This window comes from Pelodiscus sinensis, chromosome 3, assembly GCF_049634645.1.
Source record: "Pelodiscus sinensis isolate JC-2024 chromosome 3, ASM4963464v1, whole genome shotgun sequence".
In the NCBI taxonomy this organism is placed as follows: Eukaryota; Metazoa; Chordata; order Testudines; family Trionychidae; genus Pelodiscus; species Pelodiscus sinensis.
This window is the reverse complement of record NC_134713.1, coordinates 89,200,883-89,219,366: the sequence shown is the minus strand read 5'-3', so window position 1 is coordinate 89,219,366 and position 18,484 is coordinate 89,200,883. Positions and strand designations below refer to the sequence as shown.

At 47.5% G+C, this 18,484-nt stretch overlaps 1 protein-coding gene across 8 annotated transcripts in view; it reads right to left on the bottom strand.

Annotated features, from left to right (window-relative positions):
- The window catches only part of LOC102454699 (uncharacterized), a 37,710-nt gene that overhangs the window by 14,525 nt on the left and 4,701 nt on the right, over positions 1–18,484 (bottom strand). For all 8 annotated transcript variants that reach the window (XM_014581731.3, XM_006139445.4, XM_075924102.1 and 5 more), the window contains 3 exons: positions 17,627–17,717; positions 17,349–17,427; positions 5,962–6,076 (listed from right to left, as the gene is read on the bottom strand). In XM_014581731.3, the coding sequence (XP_014437217.2) occupies positions 5,962–6,076; positions 17,349–17,427; positions 17,627–17,717 (285 nt within the window). The remainder of the gene's footprint in view (positions 1–5,961; positions 6,077–17,348; positions 17,428–17,626; positions 17,718–18,484) is intronic.

The window sequence follows — 18,484 nt, the reverse complement described above, 5'->3', positions numbered from 1 at the left end:
GCTCTGAAGGCAATGTAGAAGTAAGGGTGGGAATACTGTGACCTCTATGCAACTTCCTTTTGGGTGAGGACCCCCCAGTCTGAAAATGCAAAAAGACCTTATTTCAAAGGGGGAGACCAGATTTCACAATCCATGATGTGTTTTCCACGGTGGTGAATTTGGTAGGGCCTTGACTATGAGATTTGATCTGACTATTCCCTCCTTACCACAATGAACTGTTGATCTGCAATAGCAATACACAATTTTACCACTTGATGGTGCCAAATATATTTTAAAAGACTTTAAAAAAAATCACATTTTGCCATGCTGCTTAAGCTCCAGTGTGAACCTCTGTGGTTATAGTTTACGGTAATAGACTTGCTTGAAATTCACCAACCCCCTTTTTTCTTTACATTTCTATGATCATTTTTTCCTTATTCATGTGACTAGAGTTGGATGGAACTCTGAATGTGTCAAAACTACAGTATTCCAAGCTGTTATGCAAAACATCCATATTCACTAAAAGAAAAACGAAAAGAAGGCAAATCTTTCAACATCATCTTAGCAAGCAAAAAATTACATACTGTATCTGTGTATATGTTATTTGATTGCCCTCTCAATTATTAAATTTTAAAATGTTAAATAACAATATTCTTGGAACACCTGAGATTAGGGATGTAAAATCCCAATTACTCAGTTAATCGGTTAAACATTAGGCTAAACTGGTTAACTGACTAAGTGGAATCCAAGCTGGGGACCACTCCAGCCCAGCTGAAGCAACCCCCAGCCCATAGAGCTCCTGCTCCTAGCCCCGCGTGGGCTGCCAGATCCCACCCTCATGCTGTGGCTGCGGCTGTAGCTGCTGCCAGCTCCTAGCTCCCAGTCCCTGTGCTGGGGCTGGCTCTGCCATTTCCTGCTGCTGACTCCCAGCTCCTAGCCCCTGCCAGAACAGCTTCCGTCTGTGGTGGGCCCAGGTTCCCCATGGACAGAGGCTGCTGCAGACGTTGTAGCAGTCCCTGCCTGCAGGACACCCGGGGCCGGTATGGACAGGGGCTACTCCAGATGAGAGCAGCCCCCGTCCACAGCAGGACCCCTGTGGGCCTGAAGCAGCTCCCTGCCTGTGGCAGGTGGGAAGCTGCTCTAACCCTATGGGTAGGGCTGGCCTTACCATGAGGCGAACTGAGGCGGCCACCTCAGGTGCCAGACTATGGGGGGGCACCACTAGGACCCAGAGTGTAGAAAATTGTGTCTGCTGCTGGTGCATATGTATTCTCTCTGCTCTAGATGCACAGAGATGGTGGAGTGCTGTGCTGGAGGAAGGAGGCACAAGAGACATAACAGGCAGGCAGAAGAAAAGGTGGCATGGGGGCGTCATTTGAGCTCGCCACTTCAAGTGCCAAAATGTGTGGGCCGGCCCTGGCTATGGGTTACTGGTTAACCTTTCACATCCCTACTTGAGATACAGAACCAATGTATATATTTCATATAGCATAGAAAATTAAAATTATATTCCAGTGATCACGAACAGAAAAGTGACAATAACCTGTACAGCTTTTGCAATTCTTACAAATGTTCATGTGCAAACCTAGAAACCTGCACAATTATATACTACCTTTTCATGTCTAAAATTCTTCACTTGCCATTAAGAACACTACTGGACAAGGGTCTCTGCTTATCTCTTTACATTTGAAATCATCATTCCTTTAAGTGTTGAAAACATAAACAAAAAACAAACAACCACCCTGCTTCATTCTTACTCCCTGTATTTGGATCTGTTGCAAGTGGCAATAACAATATTCCCTAAGTAGCAGGTGGCTCAGAGACTTAACTAAAAGACAGAGAATAGTCTGGAGAATTTCCCCTATCAGCAAGGTACTTAATCAACTCTAGTCTTTCAAATCTCTGGGCTGAAAATTGAGGAAAAAAATTCCTTTTCCAGGTAGGGTTGCCAGATGGTTTAACCAAAAATACTGACCCCCCGCCTCCCCCCCCAAAAAAAACCCAAACAAACACCAGGGAAAAAAATCTGTTGAGGGGGGAAAAAAAGGTGGGGAGACCAAAGTTATTGAGCCAAAAAAAAAACAACTGAGAGTTATTAGGCAAAAAAATAAATAAATATATACATAAAAAATAAAACAGCATTAAAACAGCATGTCCCCTTTAAGTGTGTGCAGAGTCAAATTAGGGAGAGGGAGGGGGTGAGCACTAAGACTCAGGGAAGGCATTGCTTCCCCTTGCTTAGGATCTTTAGGTTTTTTGCCAGTGGCCATCTTGTTTTCTTGGTCAAGCCAGAAAGCAGCTTCCCTGCGGAACCAGGTAAGCAGGGGGTCTGGAGGGGTCAGGAGTTGGGCCCAGTTGCTGAATGTGTCATAGGGTTGCCAGGTGTCCGGTATTTTTTAATCCTGGCAGGGAAAAAACAGAAAATACCGGACATTTTAGGTGCCCAGTATTTTCTGAATTTTTTTTACTGGACAAGAGGCGATAATACCGGACTGTCCGGGTCAATACTGGACACCTGGCAACCCTATTTCCAAGCTCCACTATTTAATCTTCTGTTTGGGAGAAAGCAACTTTCTACACTGGAAACCATGAGATTTTATAACTTTCCTGGCAAGTTGACAGTTCATCTGCCTAGTCTTCTAGCATCTTAATGGGACACAACTGTCAGCATCTCTGTCCTGGCCTGCACCTCCAGAAGTTTCTATGGTTCAGGTTTTCCTGCTCAGCTCAATGGATTTGACCACTTCCTGGGTCTGCCAAGGATGGCCTTTTTAGTTGATATATTTGGAGTATGTATGCCCATCATAATTACATACAAAGTAGAATGCAGTAACTGTCAGCATTGCTCAAAACTTGACTTATTCTTAAGAATAAGTGTAATTCAATGTCAACCTAGTGTAATCAGATAAACACAGCTCAAAATAGTTCAAGAATTAACAGGATTCAGTAAGAAAATAAATATTCCATGGAGTAAGTTAAGCAATCGTGCCTCTAATTATTTAGTATATACCAGGTATCGTGCATTTTCCCCAATGGAATATAAAACATTTAACCAAGATAGATGTAGATGTATATTCTATCTTATAGGAAAAATACACATCCACATCATACAAGAAATACTCTCTTATGTAATTATTCTGATACCATCCCTTTCAAACCAGAACATTTGCTTTAGCCTGAGGGACTTCCTACATAGATATCTACATTGATGCCAATTATTAGGTAAAAATGCTTGTTCTGTGGTTTAGGTCCCCAATGTTCATGATGGGGATGACTAGCATAGGTTGAATCCCTACAATATGGCACTCTCTGGTCTGGCATTGCCAGACAAGAGAGCCCTGAGTGGCCAGGTTCAGGAGGTGCAGTGGGGCCAGAGTGGCGGGGAGTACAGTGCAGTGGCCAGGGACGCAGCCCCAACTGGGGCCGGAGACATCAGGGCTGGGAGCACCGCGCTGGCCAGAGCCAGATGCAGCAGGGCGGGCATGGCAAAGAGCACAGCCTGGACCAGGTCAAGAAGCACAGCCCTGGCAGCGGTGAAGGCAGTGGGGAGCACAGGCCTAGACAGGACTAGAAGCAGAGACCAGTGGGCAGGGCTGACAGCTGGGAGGGGAGCACTGAGCTCCCCTGGTCCAGCAAACTATGTGGCTTGGGACCACTGAGGTCCCAAGGGCGCCAGACCAAGGAGGTCCCACCTGGAGTACCAAAACCGACAAGGGCTCTCCTTCCAGTGTATGGGAGAGAGGGACGGGGTTAGCAGTCTGGCTGTAGGCAGGGGAAACCCAGGGATCTTTACAGACAAAAGAAGAAAAAAAATTAGCTGGGGTGCAGGGTAAGGGAGGGGGAGACAGTGAGGGAGTTTACCGGGGCAACCTCTGGTGGTGACAGTGGTGCTGCTCTGGGGGGCAGGGCCATGGTCCTCAGCCAGCGGCTCTTCCCTGAGCCTCCTGCCAATATCCGGATTTAGTGAAGGCATTTTGAAGTGTAACATGGCCAGCTAGGCCTGGTGGCAACTCCTCCTGGGGGTCCAAGGATGCAGACCTCCAGCTTGTCCCTTCCTTCCCTCCCACCAGACTGTAATGCCCAGCCAGCTGCCTCTCCAGCCTGCAGGTTGTCTGGGGGAGGAGATCCAGAGGCTGGCCCTGGACTCCAGATGCCCTCTCTGCCTGCAGCTTCTCCATGGCAGAGAGGGGATCTGGGGGCCAGTCTTGGCCTCCAGCTGCTTCTCCCCCCCCCCCCCCCCACAGCTGGTCTGGTTCCTGGCCCTGGCATCTCCTGGGTGGGGGCTGGGCTGCTCATCCCTGGTGGTTCTTGGTCACTTTCTTGCTGTTGTGGCTGCCCCCCAGTGGTCACTCTGCAGTATAGCTGTCCCCTGAGCTCACTGCTCTCAGTGGTCACTTGGTAGTATTACTGTCCTCTGATCAGCCCCCTCCCTTTCCATGTTATGGGAAACAATCAGATTCTATGCCACTCCTGTTTTCCTGGCACAACCAAACCCTGAAATTGCATTAAGTTAGAATAAGAAGCTGCATACCGACTTTGGTGATCCCAACTCTTACTGTTCAGGAGCAGTTCTTGAACAAACGGAATTGTAGGCAGACAGATGGAGTCACAGACACCCTCTAAAATATAAATGGAGATTGTAATGGGGTATATACACCCCATATATCTTTACAAAAATGTCTAACCCTAGATGAACTAGGATAAGGTCAAAGATGTATGTCTGAAAGGTTTTGTCAATGTACGTGTTGCCCTGTGAACTGAGTTTCTGCTTCTTCCTCAGGGGCAGGAGGGAGGAGTAGCTTGTATTAAAGATCAGAGCGAACCAACTACCATTTCTACCAGTTCACTGCCCTGATTCTCCTGCCCATATCTGAATTGAGCTTTGAAGTGCAACACTGTCACCCAGTCCTGGTCCACTGTCACTGGTGGCTGTCTGGACAGGGAACCCACTGAGCCACTGCTTGGCAGGACACTGCAGGCATATCAGGCCCCTGACAGAGAAACAGACAGGCCTGCCCAAGTCAGAGAGGTTATTTGCATTTTGTTCTGTCTGTGCTGTCTGCTATGATTCCTTAAGACTGTGATCTAAAGATCATTTCTCATTATGAAGCATTTGCTAGATTATTCAGTGAGAATGTTGCTGTAGCTGTGTTGATTCTAGGAGATGAGAGACAAGGCAGGTGAGGTAATGGGCCACTTCGTTTGGTTTTAGAGACAAGCTTTCAAGCCATATAGAGCTCTTCTTTAGATCCATTGCCTGGGCTGAGTGGAGATGCCAGGCCTGGACTGAGGAGTGGATAGCAGTGGCCCAGTAAGCTCCAAGGAGAAGTTGTCAGCAGTATCTTCTGGTCAGGAAAGCCATAAAGCCTGTAGTTTCCATTGTTGGAGAGAGTAGCTTTCTCCCAAAGAACTGAATAACGGAGCCTGGGAAAATCATGGTCTTAATAAAGAGACTGGATTTATGGCTTATTACAAAAATCTGTAACCTATTAATTCCTCCCCCCGTTGTGTTAACAGGCCACTTCAGCTTCCTCCTTAGAATATTTGCTACATAGTATCTGTTCAATCCTATATTTAGCTGTGACACTGAATACCTTTTCCAGGAGTGAAGAAAGAGTCTGTGTAGCTCAAAGGCTAATCTCTCTCACCAACAGAAGTTGGTCCAATAAAAGATATTACCTCATCCATCTTTTCTCCCTAATTATTCATTAAGAGGCAGAAAGGACACAGAGTACTTCTAAAGAGCAAGAGAGTCGCCCCAACTCGCCTGCTCTCAAGTGGCCCAGCTCTGCCTGACACCAAAGACCCAGACATTGTACAAACTGGAGCCACGGTACTCCCCCTGCTTTCCTAGATTCTCACCCATCTTTTCTCTGAAACTCTGTAGTTTGTGCCACTCAAAGTAGCAGAGGGCAGGGGAGAAGGGAGAGAAAGGACTACACACATTCAGATGCCGACATTTGATTCCCGAAAAACAATTACCATCTGCAGCATTGATCTGGTTATTCATTCTTTCTCTGTCTGTTTTCATCATTTTTAAACTTGCTTCCTTTCGCTTGAGTTCCAAATGGAGACCATCAGCTTGGGACTGTAATTCCTGTAAAAAATAAATATTTTTGTGGTGAAAGTATATTTAATTATTACTAAATATTTCCACAAGTGCCAAATACTCATCTGTTCTGGCCTACTGCATCTCAGTTCAAACCAATAAACTTTCAAAAAGAAACTAAACACACAGAAATGTATTCAGACGCAAATTGCGTATTCACAGCATCAACATTCCACACCTTCTACTTCAAATGTCTGTCATACTGAATGCAGTTAAGTTTAGACACATTAAAATTTTGAATTATGAATGTAAAATGATGATTTCATTTGCGATAGTACTTGTAATAATGTTTCAATTTAAGGAGCTTTAACTTTTTAAATTAATAAGCTTTGACATTAAACATACATGTCCATTCACCAGTTTTATCAGGTTATAAAAAGCCCACCATTTTTAATTTTAGTATTAGAGAAACAACTGATTGCTTACAGTGTAAACAACCAAACACTACGTGTTTTCCTTCTATTTTAAAAAAAGTGACTGACCATGGCTTAAAATTAAAATGTATCTTAAAAGAAAAAATTTTGATGCACTTTATCAAGCAGGAGCAAAGCAATGAAAGCTTCTGTGACAGAGCATCCCACGGGCCCCACACTCACCTGGCGCCATTCCCGGCGTGCTGGGCAGGACAGCCGCCGGTGGCAGCGCAGCGGTGCCATTACAAGGCGTGCTCAGTGGCTGCAGCAAAGTCATGGCAAGGCACGCAGCCAGATGTCGGGAGCAGAGTCAGCCCGAGAGGACACGTTGACCCCGGCGGCTATGGCGCAGGTGCAGTGGGCATGTAAAGACCAACACCATACCCGTAAGGGAGGGCAAGAAGCTGGGAGTGGAGGCAGGCCGGAGCCGGAGGACGAACCCCTCCCCTCCCAGGGACATCAAGCAGCGGGAAGGAGCCAACCAGCGAGAACACAAGGCAGTAGGAAGCGACCCAGGGTGCAGCTAGCGAGTAGCCCATGGGTTGGTGTGTTGTGGGAAGCGTCCCCACCAACCGGACGGGGTCTGTGACCCGAGTCCTAGGGCCCTGGGTCAGAGCTCGGAGAGAGGGAGGGCCAGAGCCCCCCTACTTGCCTCGAATCGCAAGCGGCCAATGTAGGACTCTCGTCTAAGCGCGGGACGAGGGCTCAGAGCACAGGTGTAGCGCTGACCAATCAATGAAAAGCGAGCACGAACTTGGCTGGAGGCTCTGCCATTTACACTTGGTGGAGAATGTGGGCATAGCGGGCCCACGCGGGGAAGGGAGAGGGAAGGAGGAGAGAGAGGGAAGGGTAGTGAGGCGAGCGAGGAGCCAGGCAACTGTAGTTATTGTGTTTAAGGGACCCCCGCTGGGCGGGAGAAGGGGACCAGGATGGAGACGTCCTGAATGGATGGCTGAGAGCCATAGACAGCAGCAGCAGCAGCAGCAGCAAGCCCAGCTGCTGCAACAACTGATGGCCCAAAACCAGGAGCAGCAAAGGCAGCTGATGCGTGAACTAATAGAGCACCAGCAAGCCCAGCAGGAATGCTGGGTGCAGCAACAGACGAGTCAGAGCCGCCCAACGACCACCCTACCTAGAGGACCCGAGATGGGCACTGAGGGATGAGCACAGCTGCCAATACGGCTGACCAAGATGGGGGTGAATGATGATCCCGAGACATACCTGGTGACATTCGAATGAGTGGCGCTGGTGGCAAAGTGGCCAGAGGACCACTGGGCAACGCTGCTGGCTCCCTACCTCACAGGCCCTGCCCAGTTAGCGTACCTCAGCCTCTCTGCGTGGGACGCGCTGCATTACTTTAAAGTTAAAGAAGCAATTTTGGACCAGCTGGGAGTTACGCCAGAGACAGACAGACAGCAGTTCCAAAGGGAGAAGTATCTGCCGGGGGCCCGCCCGAGGGCCGTGGCCTAGAAGTCTTGAGAGGCGGGTTGGCAGTGGCTAGAGCCCGACCAGAAGACAGGGGCCCAGGTCGCAGAGTAATTATCCTGGAGCAATTCATGAAGATTCTGCCGGGTGAGGGGCAACGATGGGTCTGCCACCACCAGCCAGCCACCTTAACTGAGGCTGTAACCCTCATGGAGGAATATATGGCTGCTGAAGGGGTGGAAGATCGAAGATCTACGGCGAGGGAGGCATTGTCTGCCCCAGAGCCAGGGGAAGGGGCCCGGGAAGCCAACACTGAGCCCCATGATGAGAGGTAACGGGTGGCAGCTAGCCCCCATCTGGCCGGGAACCCTCAAAAGGGAGAACCCAACACCCCCACTGGTGACCTGACAGAGCCCCTGACGGTGGTGGGAAAGGGGACACCAAAAATGTTTGTTTCGAGTGCGGGCAAGAAGGGCACTTCAAGAGGGACTGCCCCTTCATGGACTGTTCTTTCGGGCAGGTGTTCACGCTGACCCCCGAGGAACAGGATAGCGGGCTATTAAAGATTATGGCCAGGGTGGTGCTGGAAGACGTACCCATAGACACATTAGTAGATACAGCGACCTAGTAAAAGGCTTTCCAGAGGCAGGACCCCCTGTGCGCATGCAGTGCGTGCACGGCGAGATTCGCACTTTATCCTATGGTCTGGGGCATCTAGCTGAAGGGGGCGAGGAGACCTGGTGTTGAGTGACCGTCGCCCCTCAGTTGGCCTACCCCATGATCCTCAGGCGTGACTGGAGCCATACCCTTGTCCACCAGGACCAGCCCACAGAGAGCCAGGGAGAGACCCCAGAAATGGTGAATACAGATGCGAGGACGGCCCCCACACTCCTCAACCAAGGGGGTGGTCCTGACCCGGATACTACCAGCATGGACTGGGGGTAAGGAGAAAATTTCGTGGAAGAACAAAGAGCGGACCCATCACTCCACCGAGCGTGGGACTATGTGACAGATGGAGAGCCAGACCAGACCTTTCAAACGAGAGGATCACGATTTGAGGTACGTGCTGACTGACTTTATCGTGTTTTAGAGAAACCCAAGGGAGGGGAGTTACGGCAGCTGTTCGTGCCCGCTCAGTACCACCGGACCCTATTCAAACTCGCCTATAATAACCCCTGGGCTGCCTATTTGGGTCATGAGAAAACGCTACGACAGAGGTTCTACTGGCCGGGGGTGCACCAGGATATTAAGAACTTCTGTAAATCCTGCCCTGCCTGCCAGCGTACTGGGTCGGGGACAGTACCTAAAGCCTCCTTGGTCCCCCTCCCTGTGGTGGGCACCCCCTTTGAGCGAATAGCCCTTGACTTGATAGGGCCTTTGGAGCGGTCAAAGGGGGGGAACCAGTATGTACTCATTGTCGTCATGGACTATGTGACTGGTACCCGGAGGCTGTGCCTCCTCAGAACAAAACTGCCCTGAGCCTTGCGACAGAAATGATAAAAATATTTTTGTGGGTAGGTCTTCTGAAAGAGATCTTAACCAATCAGGGCATGAATGTGACATCTTGATTGATGGCCAAACTGTGCCAGCTATTACAGATTAAAACTCTGAAAATGTCCGTGTACCACCTCCAGACAGATGGCTTAGTGGAGTGATTCAATAGGACCCTGAAATCAATGCGCCGTCGCCTGGTAGAGGATGACCTCCGGGAGTGGGACAGGCTACTTCCCACGCTGTTGTTTGCCGTAAGAGAGGTACCCCAGTCATCTACGGGATTCTCCCCATTTGAACTGTTGTATGGGCATCAACCCCGGGGAGTATTAGAACTGGTGAAAGAGACATAGGAAGAGCAGAGGCCTTGCCAGGTTGGATCACTACAATATATACTCTGAGAGAGAGGCTCTGGGCGGTGGGCAAATACGCCAAGGAGAATCTTATGAGGACACGAGAAAGACAGGCTCGGTACTATAATCGGGACACCGAGCTTCGCCCTTCTAAGCCAGGCAACAAGGCTTACTCTTGCTTCCATTTAAAGAGTCTAAACTGCTTGTCAAGTGGCAAGGGCTGTACAAGGTACTACGACAGGTAGGGGAGGTAGATTATGAGGTCCAACTGACAGGGAAACGGAAAGCAACACATATTTACCATGTGAATCTATTAAAAGGTGGAACACCTGGGAACAACTATTAATAGTGACAAGCCCCCCCGAAGCTAGAACTGGGGCCCTGGGCAGGAAACCTGGAACAAGCAACAATGGCCCTAGTGGGAACCGAGCTAAGCGCCGACCAATGCTCGGGCCTGCAGGCACTGCAATGGAGGTATGCCTCAGTATTCTCGACCTGCCCAGGCCAAACGTCCCAAGCAAGTCATCACATCGTGATGCCATCGGGTAAGAAAATACGGGACCCCACGCAGCCCCTCCCTAGAAAGATGTGGGACATGGTAAGGGCGAAGGTGCAGGCCATATTACAACTAGGGGTGATTGAGGAGTCCCATAGTGAGTGGCACAGCCCGATTGTGCTTGTACCCAAGTGCGATGGGACGGTGAGATTTTGCATAGACTTTCGGAGAGTAAATGCAATCTCTCGTTTTGATGCCTACCTGATGCCCCAAATAGACGAACTCCTCGATCGCTTAGGGCGAGCCCAATTCATGTCTACCCTGGACTTATCGAAGAGGTACTGGCAAATCTCCTTGACACCAGCCTTAAAAAAAACCACGGCCTTTTCCACACCATGGGGGTTGTTCCAGTTTGTTACCATGCTCTTTGGGCTCCATGGGGTGGCGGTCACATTCCAAAGGCTCATGGATAAGATCCTAAAAGGTCATTACGACTACACGGCCACATACATAGACGATATAATAATATATAGTCAGTCATGGGAGGATCACCTCAAACACCTGGAGGCCGTCCTGCGAGCCTTGCTAGGGGCTGAGCTAGTCGCCAATCCCGGGAAATATAAATTTGGGCAAAAGGAAGTCTTGTACTTTGTGGGAGAAGGGACCCTGAGACTCAAGGGAAAGGCCCTCAGGGATTACCCCTACCCCGTAACAAAGAAACAGGTTAGACAATGCCTCAGCCTGGCTGGTTATTACTGAAGGTTTGTAGCCGGGGTCGCGGAAATTGCCTCTCCCCTAATGGATTTGACCAGAAATAGTGAATCGAACAAGGTTCAGTGCTACCTGCAGTGAGAGGCAGCGTTACAGAAATCAAAAGAGCACTTAACCCAACTGCCAGTGCTTATCCAGCCAGATTCCTCTCGCCCATTCATCTTACAAAGAGATGCGTCAGAAGTAGGATTGGGTGCTGTCCTGTCCCAAGAGGTAAGGGGAGGGGAGCACCCCATCCTTTATGTAAGTAGGAAATTGTGCCCTCGGGAACAGAACTATGCGACAATTGAGAAGGAAGAGTTTGCGGCCAAGTGGGCCATTGACTCGCTAAGATATTCTCTCCTAGGCAACCCTATCCAACTCATAACTGACCATGCACCACTGAAGTGGATAAACTCAATGAAGAGTGTCAATTGGAGGGTGATGAGATCGTACCTCTCGTTACAGCCATACCAGTTTGAGGTGTTCCATCGGCCTGGCAGAGTACATGGTAATGTCAATTTTTTTGTTCGCAGATTGGAGAGGAAGACTGAGGGGAAGAGAAAGGATCTTTAGGAGGGGGCAAGTGTGACGGTGTGCCAGTGGTCCCTGCACTCATCCGGCGCCATCCCCGGCATGCTGGGCAGGACAGCCTCCAGCATCAGTGCTGTTGCGAGGCATGCGAGGCAGCCACAGCAGAGCTACAGCAGGGCGCGTGGCTGGACATCAGGGTCAGGGTCAGCCCCGGAGGGCACGTGGACCCTGGCGGCTACGGCACAGACGCAGCAGGGCATTTAAAGGCCACTGCCACACCCAGAAAGGGGGATGAGGAGCTGGAAGCGGAGGCAGCCCGGAGCCAGGGGACAGATCCCCTCCCTGCCCAGGACAGCGAGCAGAGGGAAGGAGCCAACCAGCAAGGACATGAGACGGTAGAAAGCGACCCAGGGCACGGCTAGCGAGTAGCCTGTGGGTTGGTGTGTTGTGGGAAGCATCCCCACCAACCGGATGGGGTCCGTGACCCCAGTCTTTAGGGTCTTGGGCCCTGGATCAGGGCTCGGAGAGAGGGAGGGCCCGAGCCCCCCTACCTGCCTTGAATCACGAGCGGCTGATGTAGGACTCTCGTCTAAGCGCGGGACGAGGGCTCAGAGCGCGGGTGTAGCACTGACAAATCAGTAAAAGATGAGCATGAACTTGGCTGGAGGCTCCGCCTTTTACAGCTTCTCAAAGTGAAAATTTTGGACTGTAACTCTCCTGCTAAGGAACAGATTCAAATGGGAGGCCATAAGGGACATGATCTATATCAGAGCCAGAGTTTGGGATGGCTTGAGTTAGGAAGAAGTCCAGTGCCTCTGTGATGAGGCATCAGCACATCAAGGACTGTGGATGGCAGTGTCACCTTGGCTCAATGTCATGGAGAGCCTTTGACATGCTAACATCTAGTGACAGAAACATGGGATTCAGCCACTCTAGGCCCCCAGCAGTGTACATGATCACAACACCCCACTAACTGGCAAAAACCCCTTCTCACTGAAGGCCCATTCACTGCGTCTTCCTTCCCACCATGTCTGCCTCCAAGACTGTGGAAATGGTTCCCTACTCATCAGGAGCATGCATACATGGCTGGCGGAATCAGAAAATGGAAGTAACTCATAGCTCTGATCAGTCTCTTTGGCTAATCTTGGCATAGTCCAAAGTTTTAATTTTGAATTACAGGAATAGCAATTTGTTTTAAAAATGGCCTGTGTCTAGGGTTTACCAAAATATATGTGGGTGTGAAGTTTGGAGCATATGGCAATTATTGAACTAGTTGAACAATTAGGAACCCTAAAAAATGCAAGAATAACAAAGCAAACTTTAAAAGAGGAAATATTTTTAAAAACAATATTTCCTCTGCCAATATTATCAAATATTTAATTAAAATCATGATGTGGAAAATGTGACAGATCATATCATATGTTTGCCTGGTTTTGACTTGCTTTGTGAGGTCTCAATGCATCTTTAACTATGAAGTATTACTGATGCCTCCATTATTATGTCTTTATAACTCCACCACAAACCTGCATCCCAAATATACAAGAAGGCACTTTTCCTCAGCAGTTCCAGAACATTTTAGCATTATGATGAAAAAAAAAAGTAAGAAACATTTTCAAATAGTCTACAGCAGAGAAAAATGTCAAGCGCACTCAACCTCCTTTTCCAATTTTTCTCCCAAATTTACCAGAAAATGTCAACTCTGAGATGAAATATGACAGGAGAATTTAGGGAGATTTTCTTTTTTGCTTATGGCTATGACATGGAGCTTCAAGTTACGTTAGGCTCTAAAGCACAAGTGGAAAGACCCTCAAAGTGATGGAAAACATATGTAAAAGACTTCTGAGTTAGTATGATCTATTTTAAAGAAACTGATATATCTTGCAGCATGTATAATTGTGTTATTATTTATTACCAATGTGCTTGGTGCTGCACAACATACAAAAACAGAGACATTCCCAGCCCCCAAAATCTCACAGCTGATGTACAGCAAAGCATAGTATAGCTAACTTCAAAGATACTATTCCCGAATCTTTATGGTTCTCAGTTGTGGAAAAATCTTAATAAGGTTGTAAATTTGTGGTCAGCAGAAGATTTTACCTTTTTTTAATCAGGCTCCTAAATAGGTGGTCAAGTTTTCAGAAATGCTTAGTACTCATTACTGCATGCTTAGTACTCATGGATCTGCAAATGCTTAGTAGCTCCCACTGCAGATCCATGGAGGCAATATTCCACTTCAATGTATTTCCAAACTGAACTCTGCAGCTTATGTCTACTAGTGATTTTATTTTCCAAATCATAAGCAAAAAGCATAATATCCCTGGTGCAGTGAAATGGCTGCATTTTCCCCTTTATTGTACACAGAATTTGTTTCATAAAAATTAATCCGTTTGATTTATAACAACCTATCTGATATGCTGTTCCTTTACTAATTTGTTATTAACTTTAGTTAACTCCTCCACAAATTCACTAAGAACATGGTAGCAAACCAGCATGCCATACAAAATTACTTAAACATTATGTAAACCAACAACACCTAATAAATCAAATGTCAACTCCTTTAATCCACTTGATCATTTCCTTTTTCTGTCATGGTGGGCTATCCATAAAAAATGTATGTATGGACATAAAAGATTTAGCAGAGATGTGAAGCCCCAGAAGACAAAATGCCTCTTTTTCCTGGCATAACCAAAGTGAAAACTACTTTCTCCATATTTATTTACGTAGAAGCTTTTGAAAAATGTTCCATTTTCCTCACTATATTCCCTCACCTAGATTAGTTATTGGGTTTAGGTGGGCTGCACAACTCCTTTCTGTACCAAAACCTTCTTTATTCTGCTATGTCTATACAGCTCCCTATGTGGACACTTTATTCTGAAAAACAAATCTATTGTGGAGTAATTATTCTAGAAGTCAGTCACATTTTCTCCTAAACACAGTGTACTCACAAAGAAATTATATTTGCATAACTATAGCAGAATAATTGCTCCATTATAGCTATGCCAGTCAATTTGCCCATAGAGATAAGCTCTTGGGGTATGTCTACACTACAACGTTAATTCGAACTTAGTTTGAATTAGTTAATTCGAACTAAGATAATTCGAACTAACGGATCCAGACTAAAAAATTAGTTCGAATTAGCGTTTTGCTAATTCGAACTAGCATGTCCACATTAAGTGGACCCTGAACTAGGGTTAAGGATGGCCAGAAGCAGTGCGGGCAGGACATCAGAGGAGGACTTAGAGCGTGAAGATGCTGTCTCAGGCTAGCCGAGGGCTGTGCTTAAAGGGTCCCGACCCGCACCCCGGACGGACAGTTCTCAGGGGTGCCCCGCTTGCAAAGCAGTCCTGGCTTGCATTGCCCGGACTACCCACACTGGGCACATCACACCACTCGGCCATCAGACCGACTGCACTTGCCACAGGCTGCCATCTGGGGAGAGAGGGCAATTGGGGGGCTGCAGGAGAGCTTCCACCCCCAGAAGCCCACAGAGCCAGCCCAGTCCTCCCCATCGGGGGCTCGTGCCCCATTCCTCCCTCACCTCCTTCCACTTACCCTTCCGTAGCCCCTCTTCTTGATGTACAAAATAAAGATAACGTGTCTTCCAAAATGGAATCTGTCTTTATTGAACAAAACTGGGGGAGACTGGGAAAAGGAGGTGGGAGAGGGGAAGAGAGAGGCTGGGAGAGGGGAGGGCAACTACAATGATCAGGGGTTGGGAACAGGTGCCATATGAAGAGAGGCTAAAGAGACTGGGACTTTTCAGCTTAGAAAAGAGGAGACTGAGGGGGGACAGGATAGAGGTCTCTAAAAGCAGGAGTTGGGTGGAGAGGGTGCATACAGAAAAGTTCTTCCTGAGTTCCCATAAAGAAGGACTAGAGGACAGCAAAGGAAAGGAATGGGTAGCAGGCTTCAAACTAGTAAGAGAAAGTTGTTCTTCCCAAAGCAAAGAGTCAACCTGTGGAACTCCTTGCTGCAGGAGGCTCTGAAGGCTACAACTAGAACAGAGTTTAAAGGGAAGTGAGATCAAGTCATGGAGGTTGGGTCCATGGAGTGGTATTAGCCAGGGGGTAGGAATGGTGTCCCTGCCCAAGGTTTGTTGAAGGCTGGAGAGGGATGGCACGAGACAAATGGCTTGGTCACTGTCTTCGGTCCATCCCCTCCAGGGTCCCTAGGGTTGGCCGCTGTCGGCAGACAGGCTACTGGGCTAGATGGACCTTTGGTCTGACCCAGGACGGCCATTGTAAGCACAGGGCTCAGGGTCGGGGGTCTCAGTGGACCCTCTTGATTCTCTTGCACACCTGCTCCTGGGTGGCCAGGCTGGCAGCTCTCCTGCCCTAGCCGGCCACTTTCCTGTGCTGAGTGTGGAGATCGTGGACGAGATCCACGATGTCTGCACTAGCCCAGGCGGGTGCCCGCCTCTTGCGGTCCCGGGCAAGCTCCCGGGAGCCGCCAGCCTGGTCCCAGGAAGAGGGGGAGAACTGGGGGGCATCGGGTGGGTGGCTCGATCCGTGCCAGGTGCAGGGTCTGCTGGCTGGGTGCTGGCAGGCTTGCACCTGGCACGGGCACTGTAGCCAGCCCGTGCCCCTTTAAGGAGTCCGGGGCCGGGAGGGGGGCAGATGAGTTTCCCTGGTGTTGGCCAGAGTGGCCACCAGGGAAACCTGGGGAGGGGTAGCCTCCCACTAGTTCGAATTAAGGGGCTACACACCCCTTAATTCGAACTAGCTAGTTCGAACTAGGCTTAATCCTCGTAAAATGAGGTTTTCCTAGTTCGAACTAAGCGCTCCGCTAGTTCGATTTAAATTCGAACTAGCGGAGCACTAGTGTAGCGCCTATTAAAGTTAATTCGAACTAACGTCTGTTAGTTCGAATTAACTTTGTAGTGTAGACATACCCTTGGTTACTAACTTCTGCTTTATTCTCTTTGTACCATCAGGACTGTATATAAAGCAGATATGACCAGTTTAGGCAACACACTTTTAAAAGGAACATTGTCAACTTAAAAAAAACAATGAAAATTCTTAAGTTATTGTTGCAAATAACACTTAGATTTATTATAATTAAAAAATTTAAGAAAGTATTGTATTTTGTGTGTGTATATATATTGACAGCATTTCTGTAGTCAGGCCTCAATCCTGCAAGCCTTTATACACATGCTTAATTTTAAGCTTATTAGTAGTCTGAGTAAAGTATGTGCACATGTCTTTGTAGAAGGAGGGCACATCTTCACTCTCCGCTCTGGAGATCAATCATCTGGCGTTCAATTTTGTGGGTCTAGATAAGACCCGTAAATCAAATGCTGAGGGCAAGTTCAGCCAGCACCTGTATTTCTCACAGTTGCAAGGAGTAAGGGAATCTGATGAGAGTGTTTGCTCCCATTGGCCTTCCCCTGTAAAGATGGCGCCAAGCTCGGCTTAAGATAAACCAACTCCCACTATGTTTTTTACATAGCTGGAGTTGCATACGTTAAGCCGACCTTCCAGGTCTAACGTAGACCTGGCCTGAGAGTCTGAATCATTCAATTAGCCATTCTGTTGAGTTTTTCATTTGATAACAGGAGTAAGGATTTTTTAAGTGATGGTAAAATCATAAGACTGGGCAGGAGAACTTAGAACAGGTACAGTAGATGAAACTATTTTAATTCATTCCTTGAAACTATGTTTCATGTTGACAATATTTCACTTTATTTTCAAAATACATTAAAAAATCCCAAATGCAAAAAAACTAAATATTTAATAGAAACATAATAGACTGTAGAGTTATTCATATGAAAATGAAGTAGTATAACTAGAAAAAATTACCTTTAGCTTTTGAAGCAAGTGTTCGGTTTCAGAAGTAATGCGGGGCTGGATATAAGTGGCTTTTTTAGTCTGCCCACGCGTGATGATGGAAAGTTAAGGTCAAAAAATTATTTTAAATGAATTACATAAAGCGCAGAAAACTTTTTCTTCAATGAAAATCATAATACTAAACAGCTAAAATGGTTTTACTTAACGTGTGTGATCTTAACGTATTTCCAAGAGAAGTTTTTCTTGGGGATATTTATCACATTTTTTTAGCAAGGTATATTAAAGGATATAGAAAATTGGCTTCTAGTTCAAGGAAGTAGATTTGTTGCTGCAGATTCTTGATGTATTCAGATTCTAAACTTGAAGTTGTATTCTCCATTGCTAGAAAAGATTAATTCAGAACTATATGTACATTTTAATTTACTGATAATAGTGCACAGCACACTGTAATGCACATTTTATAAAGGAGGTTCAGTTCCTATTTTTGTGTAGTAGTAACAGTTCTAAAAATAAGATGACTTCCAATTCAAATACCAGGAAAAACCTTATTTAAGGAAAACATCCAAGGACCAATCCCTGCTTTTTTTCTGAAGAATTTATGCCTATTATGTAGAACTTATAAGCAATGCAAACTAGGGATATAAAATCCTGTGTAATTGGTTAACCAATTAAAGAGGGGCAGGCGGAGTGGATGCTCCAGCCTGGTTTGGCCATAGCAGGGCTGCAGTGCGCCGCGCCCAGCCCCTCCCCCCCAGACAGGGGCTGTTCCGACTGGGTGGAGCAGGCTGCCTGCAGCAAGCCCAGGCCAGGCTCACCGTGGATAGGGTGTGCTCTGGCTGACTAGAGTGCCCCTGCCTGCAGTGCACTCAGGCTGGGCCTGCAGGGGCTGGAGCAACACTCTACCCACAGCAGGTGGGGAGCTGCTCTGACCGCCACTAGTTAATTGGAACAGTAAGCCTCTCCTGTTAAGGGTGAGACTTACCAGTTAACTGGTTATCCATTCACATCTCTAATGCACACAGAATTACAAGATTCTGCTTCTCAACAATTAACTAGGGTTTAAAGATGAACACATCCCCTAATATGGTCAATATTTAACATACACACAGGTGCATGCTCCCTACAAGGGGTACCAGTGACAATGGGCT